The sequence below is a fragment of the Neopsephotus bourkii genome, unplaced genomic scaffold, assembly GCF_033783945.1.
Source record: "Neopsephotus bourkii isolate Nb327-2 ecotype Australia unplaced genomic scaffold, CSIRO-AGI_Nbou_v1 NB_1760, whole genome shotgun sequence".
Lineage (NCBI taxonomy): Eukaryota > Metazoa > Chordata > Aves > Psittaciformes > Psittacidae > Neopsephotus > Neopsephotus bourkii.
The window spans coordinates 9245600-9257833 of NW_026902234.1; the positions used below are offsets into that span (position 1 = coordinate 9245600).

The 12234-nt window shown below is 40.0% G+C and overlaps 1 protein-coding gene across 5 annotated transcripts in view; it reads right to left on the minus strand.

Annotated features, from left to right (window-relative positions):
- ARHGEF7 (Rho guanine nucleotide exchange factor 7) overlaps positions 1-12234 on the minus strand; it is a 123152-nt gene that overhangs the window by 59621 nt on the left and 51297 nt on the right. For all 5 annotated transcript variants that reach the window (XM_061377752.1, XM_061377753.1, XM_061377757.1 and 2 more), the window contains 2 exons: positions 10089-10219; positions 7620-7821 (listed from right to left, as the gene is read on the minus strand). In XM_061377752.1, the coding sequence (XP_061233736.1) occupies positions 7620-7821; positions 10089-10219 (333 nt within the window). The remainder of the gene's footprint in view (positions 1-7619; positions 7822-10088; positions 10220-12234) is intronic.

Sequence of the window (12234 nt, forward strand, 5' to 3'; positions counted from 1 at the left end):
GTCAGTCACAGGGGAGCAAAGATATGGAGAGACACAAACAAAAGCATCATGCTGCATGCTGGAAAAATAGCAACTAAGATTTACAGCATTTCTTTTTGAACTCTCACACTTGACTTTACATACAACCAAGTGTGAATGCTGCGAGATAACCATGGTGTTACGGGTTTTTTTTTAGGGTATGCTTTTTTTAAATAAGCAGGCTTGTCTAATATGCAGATTTCAAAAAAGTACTTGAAAACAAAATACAAATTTGTGTCCAAACAATAAAAAAAAAGGGGGGACAAAATAACCAAACCCAGAAAAAAAAAAAGTCAAAACATACCTACTGAAGCATTTACCTCCATTTTAAAAGCAAGCTCCTGTTTCAAACACATTTTAATAATCATGAATAATTTAATTCTAGTTTACCTGATACCTCAGGCCATTAAGAATAAATTATGCAAATCTCAAACACAGATCTGCTTTTCCAGGAGAAGCTCAGTCAGACAAGCTAAGGGCCAGCTGCAGGAAATTCCCATGGACAGTAAAGCTCCCCAGGGAAACACCACCATAAGCAGAAGAATAGCCCACATGGTACCAGTCTACTGGACTGCACCCTGGGTAAATTAGTGCTTCTTAATGCTGTACAGCTCCATTCTCATGGATGCTGCTATCTCATGGGAGCTGACTACAGATGCAGGCCACCCTTTTGCAGGAGCACCCAGCAGGCCAGCAGGACCTGAGGCTTTAGCCAGCAGCGCTCAAGGAGCAACTCAGGCCCCAAGAGCACCCAAGTGGTATTATCCTTAAGGGGACTTTTCTCTGTACTGCACTAGAACTCCCCTCAAATAAGCTATTCTAAAAATAAAATACGGTCCTAAAACTGCCAAACATGGGCAAAACCACTTCTCCTTACCATGTACAGAGATGACAGTCAATCCTTTTGGTTAATATTCCCCACCCACCTCCCCCAAGTCAGCTATAAGCTGACAGACAGCACAAAACCCATTATCCCCAACAGTTATTCATCTGGGAACAGTGATGCTCCCAGCCACCAGCCCTGCAGTACTTACATGCTCTGATATACAGCCAAGCAATCCCAAGTGACAGGGCTCCTCCCATCCCCTCAGAACAAAACCATAAACCCAAGCAGACCTGTCATCCAACATTCAATAAGAAAGAAGCACCTCCAGTCATGTTGTATGTACAGCTACTCATTTATATATTCATATATAATGCTACTCATTTAAGGGACAATTACAATTTGTTTCTTTATACTGAATGATGAAAATGATTTGATTTACACAAACCTGGTAATTTGCTTTCCTTCTCTGTGAAATCTCTTGTCTTATCCTACAATTTATAGTGACTTTCAGGTTCACTAAATACCTAAAGGTTTGCTAATCATGTGCCAAAAAGCATGAAAAGAGAAACCAGAATTACACAAGGAAAAAGGTAAATACTTTTTTTTCTTCTATCAGAGTATAGATGTTTGACCCCTGTTAACCTGGGAAACATTGCCTGGTCATAGAAATCTGGCTCTTCCAGCTAATCGTTATGTTAAAGGGTGTAAAAATGAATCTCTTCCCCTAAGATGCTGAAGAAATTGAGACATTTTTTGCTGAAATATGGAGTCATTTATATTACCAGCTGTTCAGCAGATTCAGTTATCCATCAGAGACACGATCAAATTCAGACTTAGGACACAAAAAAGCATCACACATTCAAATCATTTTGCCTGAACAGCCATAATCAACATTCAGCTTTTAAAATGCACAGGCCATTTCTATTGTAGAAACACAGAATTAGACACACCAAATCAGTCCAGCTGACTATCACGTCTGGTATTCTGCCTCCAAGCAGTGCCTTGCTTCATAAGGAAGAATAAGAAACAGCCTTGTTGCAATTAGCTTATTGCACAATGCATCACACAGAAGAAAACCCAGATCTTCCACATAAGAAATCACTTTCTTAGCATAAACAAAGATAAGTGTTACTTATCATCCTTCATGACAGAATATTGGAGTACTTTTGGAAATACACAGCATAATTCATTGAGCATTTCAAGCAGGTGCTACCCCCACTGAGCATACTGGGAATATCTGCAAGATCTAACAGGTCCATAGGTCCATGAAGTCAATAGGTTCCCAAACATTAGCAAAACCCTGGCACCTTGCCCACTCTAACACATGAGCTCTGTTTTTCAGAACACTGGAAGAGAATGACCTAAGCTAGACAAGTTTTCCCATACGGAAAATTCTTTGCTTCTCCCTATTTTCCCCTCAAGTCACATTGTGAATCAATTACATTAACAGTGAAAACACAACAAAAATATACACAGCATCTGATCAAATCTAAAGGAGGCAAGCATCTCCTCAAGTACTAGAAGAGACCATATCCAGCTGATGACTGAAACCAAGAGGTACGTTATCTTTTACTATCAATCTCTTTCCTGAGCAAAGCATTACACTCAACTGCACTTTGACGTGTCCAGCGATAAACCAGACAGAATTCAGTTAACAGATTATCTATGGCTGGAGAAACTGAGATTGGCACAAATTTCTTAACATTATTCTTCCAGCAAATAATTACTCTTAGTAGAGCCAAAACAACTTAGAGCAGCTGCTTCTGTAACCTTTCCCTAAATAGCACATAAGATACCATGAACTCTAGAATGAAGTAGTTTTATCTTTTACACACATTAACCTAAGTGACTGTAAAAAGCCAGTTTACCCAATCTTCCGAATGGTTTTTTTTTGGTTCTATTTTCATTTACATGGAAATATTTCTTTTACTTGCCTTGAAGTTACTTGGCACTCACCATCTCTCCTATCTCTCTTCTGTCATGTGTCCTGTTTACATCATATTTGTTTTCATGAAACAGTTTATGTCATGCTATTCCACAAAGCACTCCTTCAGGGTGAATTAGAACATATCAACCCTACTACTGCAAGAACATTGTGTGTTTCTGCAATTCCTAGGCTATGTTGTGTAATCTAGATGCAAAGATCCAGTTTACCCAAGGAAGTTGTGAATGCTCCATCCCTGGCAGTGTTCAAGGCCAGGTTGACTGGAGTCTTAGGTGGCACGATTTAGTGTGAGGTGTCCCTGTCCATGGTAGGTGGGCTGGAATTTTATGATCTTAATGTCCTTTCCAACCCTAACTATTCTATGGTTCTATGATTTTATGATTTGGGTTATTTCACCCTGCAGTACCAACAAAAGGCGTACCAGCTGGGACATCAAAAGCTATGTGGTTGCTATGAGTAAACTGCTACAAGCAAGCTCTGTTGCTCTAGACCAATCAGTTCAAGTCCAGCACAAGGAGTGCAGGCCTAAATTTGTTCCCAGTTCTCCAGCTGGTTCAGGCATCACCAGAACATGCTCCACTCTGCAATGTAGATGCTACCAACATTTCCTTGCTGGTAGGATACACTAGTCCCAATCTATATTCTATTTATGCTGATAGATTAACACTTGACAAGAGAAAAGAATGGCCCTCAAGTGTCCATAGCTGGAGAAAAGAAAACCAGCATTCTTGGAAGGTTTTCCGTTTTCCTTTTCTCTCCTTGCCCCTCCCCCCCAAGCTAAAAGTGTTTGGTTTCTTTTAACATCCAACCAGAAGAACCACTAACACTGTAATTTGTACTGGGCCTGATACCAATATAACTGTCAAGAAAGCATAAGAGAAGAAAGACTAGAATGACACATTAGTTCCTGCGAAAAATGAGAATAAATTTTGTGATATATCAAATGTAACTTCTCAAAGCCACAGTCCCTTCTGTGTAATCTCGTGCCATTAAAACGGATTACACTTTGATGAGGGATCATGTGATTTTTTTTTAATTCTGATTAACATCTGACAGATGCTAAGCAAGAGCATCCCATCTGGGGTAACGGCTACTCCTTTCATCACCAGGGAACCCTCAGAACTAAGCCTCCAAATCTCTCTACTGTGCAAGGCAGAAGCAACAGTTTAAGAGACAAGACTTCACCTACACCTTCACCCCTTCCTGATCTGCTTTATATAAGGAAAAACAACTCAGTAAGGCCACACTGTCAAATGTCTAACAAGTTTACACAGTAACAATTTTTAACCCTCTGTCATGTGTAACAGTATGGCAGGATGGAAATAAAAGTCTTCTCATTTCAAAGTACTTCCTGTCTAGTGATCAAAGAACATTAAAAAAAGAAGGCAAGATGCTACAGGGTTTAAAAAGGGAAATGAAAGCATGTGCACAGGCAGAGAGGAAGAGAGAAATAGCCATCTGTTTGATCCTTTGAGTGTGGGCACATACCTGAAAAGAAACTACTACAGTTTTTTTTTCTTCTAAGTTCAGTAACTGTACCACAATTTAAAACAAATCTTCCTTATTCCCTTGGATTGGGAAGTAGGAGGAAAGAATAAGCACACAGTCAAAGGCAAATTAAAAACGACTTACCATTAGAGCCTAATTTATTTCCCAAAAATGCAGTCATGGGCCACCCTAAGGAAACTAAATGCTGTGCTTTGCAAAATAGTCTCATATAACCTTTTCTCTGACAATTGAATGTAATTTTTCATGGGGCAAGAAGAGGTAATCCTAGCTAGTCAGCTTCACTGTTGCGTGCATGAGAACCAGATTACTTTTTTCCTTTAGATAGGTGAAGAAGTGTCACATTACCAGCCGGTTTTGTAAAACTGGCAGAAGACACCAAAATCTGCTTCAACCATTAGCTGTACTGCATGTATACAAATTTCATACCTTTTACCACCTGGAGAGACCTTTTTCTATCTGTCCTTTCTTTTCTAATTGGCCTTGGTCTCTTAACCTCCCTTGGCCATCCAGCAGCTAATCAGTGCAATTAGCCTCTGCCTCGCTATGCTAATTGCTACTATTGTCCAGTTGATTTCCTCAAAAATACCCAAGGAACCTGCAGAGGGAAAAAATAAAAACCAAAGAGCACAGTGACAATGGAGTATAAAACATGGGACTACAGAAGGACAGACCAGGAAATTTGTCACTACATGATTATCCATGCGTGGAGACCTCATAGCAGCCTTCCAGTATCTGAAAGGGGCCTACAGGGATGCTGGGGATGGACTCTTCATTAGGGACTGTAGTGACAGGACAAGGGGTAACGGGTTCAAACATAGACAGGAGAAATTTAGATTGGATATCAGTAGGAAATTCTTTCCTGTTAGGGTGGTGAGGCACTGGAAGAGGTTGCCCAGGGAGGTTGTGAATGCTCCCTCCCTGGCAGTGTTCAAGGCCAGGTTGGACGAGGCCTTGGGTAACATGGTTTAGAGTGAGGTGTCCCTGCCCATGGCAGGGGGGTCAGAACTAGATGATCTTAAGGTCTTTTCCAACCCTAACTATTCTATGATTTGTCCTACAGCCATTCTTAGCTTGCCTCATACATGTATAAGCATTCTCTACTAACACTAATCATTCTGCCCCAGCTAAGCAAATGAGTTACTTAGGCACAGCTTTGTGATGTTTCAGCTACTCTGATTTAGATACATTACCGTGTAACATGCTCTGCTTGTGCAGTATATGTAATGCAGTTTACTTTTCTTTTAAAATCTTTAGGAAAGCGATGTGGGTAAAGGTGGCTCCTGTTAATAAGCAGCTCTTCTTTTCCTTGAATATCTCAGGGCAACAATACAAGCTAAGATTACAAATATAGTTATCTGACATTAGAAGATTTTAATTGAAACAAAAATCCTTTCATTTAAATATCTAATGCCCATGAATTTTGTGAGGATTAAAACAAGAACATGCATGCAAAAAGAACTTCTTTCCTTTCTTCTGCTACACATTTTGCAAAAGTCAGGTTACAGCAGACTAAAAAGATTAATTTAATCAAATGCACCATTTCCCAGGAGTTCTCCAAATAACTCATCATCAAAAATTATAATAAACAGCATTGCCTGTACAGAATTTGTTACTAGTTACAGAATTTCAGCCACACTTGGGAGAAGAAAGGCAAAGTCATACCATCAATAACCAAACACTGACAGCAAGACGCCCTGAAGGCTGGAGCACCTCTCTTATGAAGACAGGCCGAGAGTTAGGACTCTTCAGCCTGGAGAAGAGAGCTCACGGAAGACCTTATAGCAGCCTTCCAGCACCTAAAGGGGCCCTTGGTACTAACCTCAGTCCCACAGCTTCCTGACTTTCCTATTTAGGAGAGGTACTTAATTTGAGTGAAGTAGTATTAAAAAAACAAGAACAACTTTAATTTCAGTTGCTGGGAACCACTTCTTGTCCCATTTTCACTGTTCAAAGCTACTTCCATTCCAGAGCCGACCCAGGTTCCAGTCTCAGGAGTCAGAAGAGATCCAAGTGATGAATTCCAAACAAGACTCTGCAGTAACATTTTACATAAGTAATGATGGAACAAGAAAGTTATCCGGCTGAAAGAGATTGCTACAACACCACAGACAAGACAAAAAAGGCTTCAGGAACTGGTTTTCAGGGTAAGCCACATTTGGAAGACCTCTGAAGATCACTAAAGCTAAGTCTTATATCATGACTACGCCTAAGAAGATCTAGTTGAAAATGACAGTGAAGTTACAGATCCAAGACTAGCATTCTGCAAAATTAGCCTGTAGATAGCAAATCAAGGAAAAAAGTAAGAGGATGGAACTGCAGAAAAGTTTAAAAAATATATACTGGAGTTTTACCATCAAAATGTAACTTCTTTATCACACATCTGTATGACTGCTTAAAACAAGAAGAGGTCATGCCAATGATTTTAACATGGCCCAGATGTGTGTTTTCATTGGAGCTGTAACAAGGATAGGAGTGGTAAAGCCTTTCAGAGTCCCTGGGTACTTTTATCCTGTAAGGTTTATTCCTAATCTCCAAAAGGAAGACAAGACAGGAAAGAGACACAAAGCAGGGGCAGAAGGGAATGTCACCCATGCCAAGGTCATAGTGGGTTAGAAAGCAATGTTAGCTCTGATATTCAGCCTCAAAGCTGACATTTACAGAAGACACTGTAAGTGCCTGGAGTTCAAAATAAAACTTCAGTGAAAGAGTGAAGCCTGTATAAAGAAAAGTTGAAGACACAAACAATAAAGTAAAAGAAAAAACACAAATATGTTATCTTCCAAAAACTTTCTCAACTGTTAGCAGTTTTTGATAGAACTGGGAATTTGTCCTGCGGTGGTCTACTTCTAAGTAATGGCACATGTTAAGAGATTTTTCTGTGTAGGTTGTTTTTGTTTTTGGTTTGGTTTGGTTTTTTTTTGGGGGGGGGCATGCTGGTTTAGGCTTTGTTGCTTTTATAGACATTTGCAGGACATCTTTCTCTACTTAAAACCAAAGCATCAATTTAAAGCATGACCAGCATCACAGCCAAAATCCAGCATTCTGGGAATTCAGAGCAGCCCAAATGTGACAGAGACAGACAAGCAAACAGAATGGGAGAGTTTTCTGCATGTGTATTGTTAATTCAGAACTCCTAGAGCACTCTATGTAGCAAACTGAGGTGGGGGAGTATGAGTTCCTGAGTATTAATGGTTGCTGTGAGTGAATAATATAGTACATAGAGACAAACAAAAAGCATTTTAATTCTTAGCGAATCAACCAACTATCAATCTCTACCCAAAGCAAGAATCTGCAGCAAATAAGCGCTCCTTCAGAACTCACCATTTGATTTTATTTCTCGTACGTAGTTACTTGGAAACCAGCCTGTTTTGCCATTTAGAGTTCCTTCCCACCAGCCTCCTTCTTCCACTCTTGTAACATGAATAATATCGCCTTTTGAAAAAGAAAGTTCATCTTCATTTGTCTGTTGAAAATTAAATTTTGCTCTCACCACCAACTGATGGTTGCCGTTATCTGTCATGTCCTAGTGAGAATATGAAGAACAACAAGATCACATTAGAGATTTAAAGAATTATTCCATGAACAAACCAGAAGTATCCATAAAATGGAAACAGCTTCTAATCCACACACGACACTCCCCACACATTTTTATTGTAAGGAACTGTCATTGTAGGGATTTGCCATTTCCAGTATTTCTCTCATTTTTAATAGATGGATCTGTATCAGTCCCAAGAATACATTGTCTTAATACAGCCCCTTCAAGTAAGACTGTGGTAACAGAACTAAAATGAAAATAATTCTCATTCTCCCAAGAAATCAAGTTTTCTATATATAGCATAAATGGAAACTGCCTTTGGCAACTACAAAGAAACAACAGGTTTACATTTTTACATTAGAGAGGTTTTTTCCTCAAACTTTCCTGGCTTGGAGGGCAGAGCTGACTTAGGTTTAATTTAATTCTGCATATAAATAAAGAGTTTGAAGCTTGAAACTTCTCTCCCCCACCCCCCTTAACAGAACAGGTTGGAAAGTTCCACACCTGAAAACGTGCAATTCTCCATGGGCTACCAATGGAGAAGGACAGCGTTCTTCCACAAAACCTATGAAACAGGCAATTTACCTTGAACAAATCATTTGTTTCAAGGTTAGCAAGGCTGTAAGTCTGTAGCACATCAGGCTTGTAGCTGTCCACATATATTTATATACAAACATATATATATTTTCACCCATCCCCTATTACAGATGTGAAGGCAGATTATCGTTCTGTCACAACAACCAGATATTAGAATAGCTACTTCTAAAAAGTCTTTCAGATGACTGATGTTTAAATGCAACACTTTTTTCTTGGATGTCAATTTTGAGTATCTGCATCATTCAAACATTTCATGAGAGTCAGGGCAAACTTTTAAGCCAAAAAGCTAAATAGCTGGACATCTTCAAATAATCCAAATACAATCCACTGCACTGGAACTGGGAGGACAGCATTATAAACCATGTCTGTCTCCATCACAGGTAAGGACTGATACTTCCATAACTAAAAATATCCTAAGTGAGAAAACAGCTGTGTAAAAATATCTGCTACTAGCCAAGCAGCAGTATTTCACCTACATGTTGTCTAGATAGCTCAGATGATTAAAAGATGTACTGCATATCATCACTGGTATCTTCTAATATGTCAGCTTAATTCATACCCACAGGACATCATTGTGTCACAACTAAGTTTGACAGACTTTCAGTAGCTAAGAAACTTTAGGAGAACGAGGGCAAAAAACAACTTTGAAAACATGTAGAAAGCTCAGCACATTTGGCAAGAACTGTTCCAAACTGATTACCTACTGCAGCAAAACCAAACTAAGAATTTTTGGAGTTTTTCCTCCTCTCTTGGAGGAGCTCTCTTGCCCTCCTTCCTGCACTTCTCTGCCCCTATGCAACATTCTGAAGAGCTGCTCAGATCACCAAGGTTATAAAAATACTTAAGAACTCTGATTATTTCAGCAATCCAGCTAACAGCTAGCCCCACAAACAGCTGCATCAGCAAAACTGAGTGGGTTGTGAACAGCAGAGTGGGAGCTGGAATTAGTGGCCTACAGCAAGAACTTGCATGGTCTCTACTACCAGATAAAACACATCAAACTACACTTAAGAAAGCTTACGCAGAGGACTGTTTCAAGTTTCACACAGCAATCATCACATAGCTCAAAACAGCCTCCTTCAAGCTTGGAAAAAAGCAGTTTACAGTAGGGGTTCTGAACCCTCCTTGCAAACCTTTTAGTCAGCAAAAGAACCCTACAGTTTCAATACAGTATTCCATCCTGATTTCAGCTGTACTTAAATAGCTGCCTATACCACTCAGTACCTGAAGGCTAGTTGAAGGATTCACCTTGAAAAGTAACAGAAAACAGGAATAACTACCAATACTGCAACATTAAAACTAGCAGTTTTGCTGAGGTTTGACTGTCCTTCAATCATCATCCCTAAACTCAGAGACATGAAGAAAATGAGATTTTTGCCTTTGGAAAAGCAAGTCCTTATACTGAAAAGAAATAAATCCAGGGAGATACTGTGTATACAGAGAACATGCAGTGGTTAAGTGAGAAAAAGAATAATAGAAGTTCACAGATAGCTGCACATATTTTGAAACATCATAAGAAAAGCTACAATAATAGAATGTCACAGACTTGAAACAGAGGTGAGAGGAAACAGTTTCTCTGCTCCACTATAGTTTACTCAGAAATCCAGTAAAAAAATAAATAAAGCCACACCACAGAATATTTCACTTCTATAACTTACCAAACTCCGATACTGTCCCTGGAAGAGTTTTGAAGTTCTACTGTGTAAAGACTGGGATCCCAGAGAATCAAAAGATTTTATCCGATGAGATGAGGGACGTGCACATACAGAGTCACTGCCTAGCCCTATGTCTGCAACAGGAGAAAAAAAAAATAAGTAGATATAAGCATCTGAGAAATGTGCATCTAACTTCAGCTTACCTCCAAAATTCACATGCTTAGAGCAGATAAAATATATCTGTAGCTTCTCAGAAATTCAAGATTTAAAATAAAATAACATGTAATCCAAAATCCTGAAACACTTTTTCCCCACACAGACAGGGAAACAATTTGAGCTGTTTAGAAGAGGAGGGTTGTATTTCTCCATTCCTACTCACTACCAGTCTATTTAAAGGTAATTAACCACCATCATTTTAGCTAGTGGCCAAGAATTTTGAATGCATAAAAGTTGCTTGAAGTAAAGCCAGCCACATCTGTTTCTTCGCTCTCCCACCCCCCGCTTCTCAATTAAAACATTCCTTCCACTGTCTTTTTTCCTATGCTCCTTTGTCTCATCCCTTTTTTGCCAACTAAGCTATTTCTCCTTTGGAGGAAGGGGGAGGGATAGAAAGAATAGAAAAAAGAAAGTGCTATCTGAAAAAAAAAAAAACCCACAAAAGCAAAAAAAAAAAACCACAAAAAACCACATCACCCTCTCAAAATCTCTCACCTCTTTCATCTCTCTCTACTCTGAGAAGCACACCATCTGAGGTGCTCTTCTGAAGGGCAGTGTTGGGTGCTACAGGGGTCCCTGTGGGCTGAGAGGCATCAAGTCTACAGCAGAGCTCACCCCACTGCACCAGCCAGGAACAGGGCAGCTGGGCACCAGAGCAGTGCCAGCCCTGGACATCAGGCACATACCTCAGGACAGGATGTCACCCCACTCATGGATGGGGTGGGCATTAGCAGGCCACAGCCAGACACAGGACACGGCTGAAAGTGGTTCCTAAGCTCAGTGCTGGCCTCCTACAGCACTGCTTAGAGCCTCTCCGCAGCATTATGTTGGGACCAGCTCACCCAGTCGTCACAGCCAAACCCCCAGGAAGGGGATGCTCCCAGAGTCCTTGCACAGGTGACATATCAGACAAGCACTGCTCCTTTGCATGAGTATGGCAAGCAATTCCTTTTCCTCAAGTTTTCCCACATACAACATTCAGTGAGCACCTGGGCTTCAAGGAGCCCTGAAAACAGTGCACCATTTTCAATTTCAAACCTGTATGTCTTCACTAGATTACATAAGCTCTCATGGGGTTTATGCCTCTTTTACTCTTTCCCAGTAGTTGCTTTGCTTCCAACACTTGACCTCTGTATCAGAGGTACACTACAGTCACCTACTAGTTACTTTCAGACAAAAGCAGACCTTGATCAGGCAAATCCAAGCTTTTTTTGGTCCAAGGTAAATGACACATACAGGCTCAGTTCCATGAGGAAACTGAGGAACAAAGCATATCTGCTGTTCCATGTCAAGGGACAACTGAAGGGACAACTCAATTCCTCTTCATCTTTTGACTTCAGCATGGCATTCAACACCAGCTGAGCAAGAGAAGAAAAAGGGTTTGAGATTGTCTACAAGCACAGAAGTGTTAACAAAGGATCCTTCAAGTCCACAGTAACTGAGCGGAAAACACCTTCCTCTGGTGCACCTATTTGTTATGCTTCAAAAAAAAAGCATGTAAATATATGCTCACTAGTCATATAGTGCAATATTAAAACTATCAAATTGCGTATTTTGTGTGGATAGAATCACAGAATACAAAGTTGGAAGAAACCTCAAGGATCACCTGGTCTAACCTTTCTTGGCAAAGACTGACATGGACAAGATGTCCCAGCACCCAGCACCATTACACACTGGTCATAAAACACATCATACTTTGTGAACCTGCTTTCTCAAAGGCACTTAAAGGTGACTGTATTAACATAAAACCTGGCAATTATAGTCCCCTACAGAAAGGACGTGTATCTATGTTTTCACAGATGGCTGGGGGAGAAATGGGATTAGATCATGGCCTTCGTTTGTAAAAACTTTATGGTTAACATTAATGCTACCAAAAACTTCAAGGTGGCCATAACCATCATCAATTAATAGAATTTAAGGATTAGAAGTAACC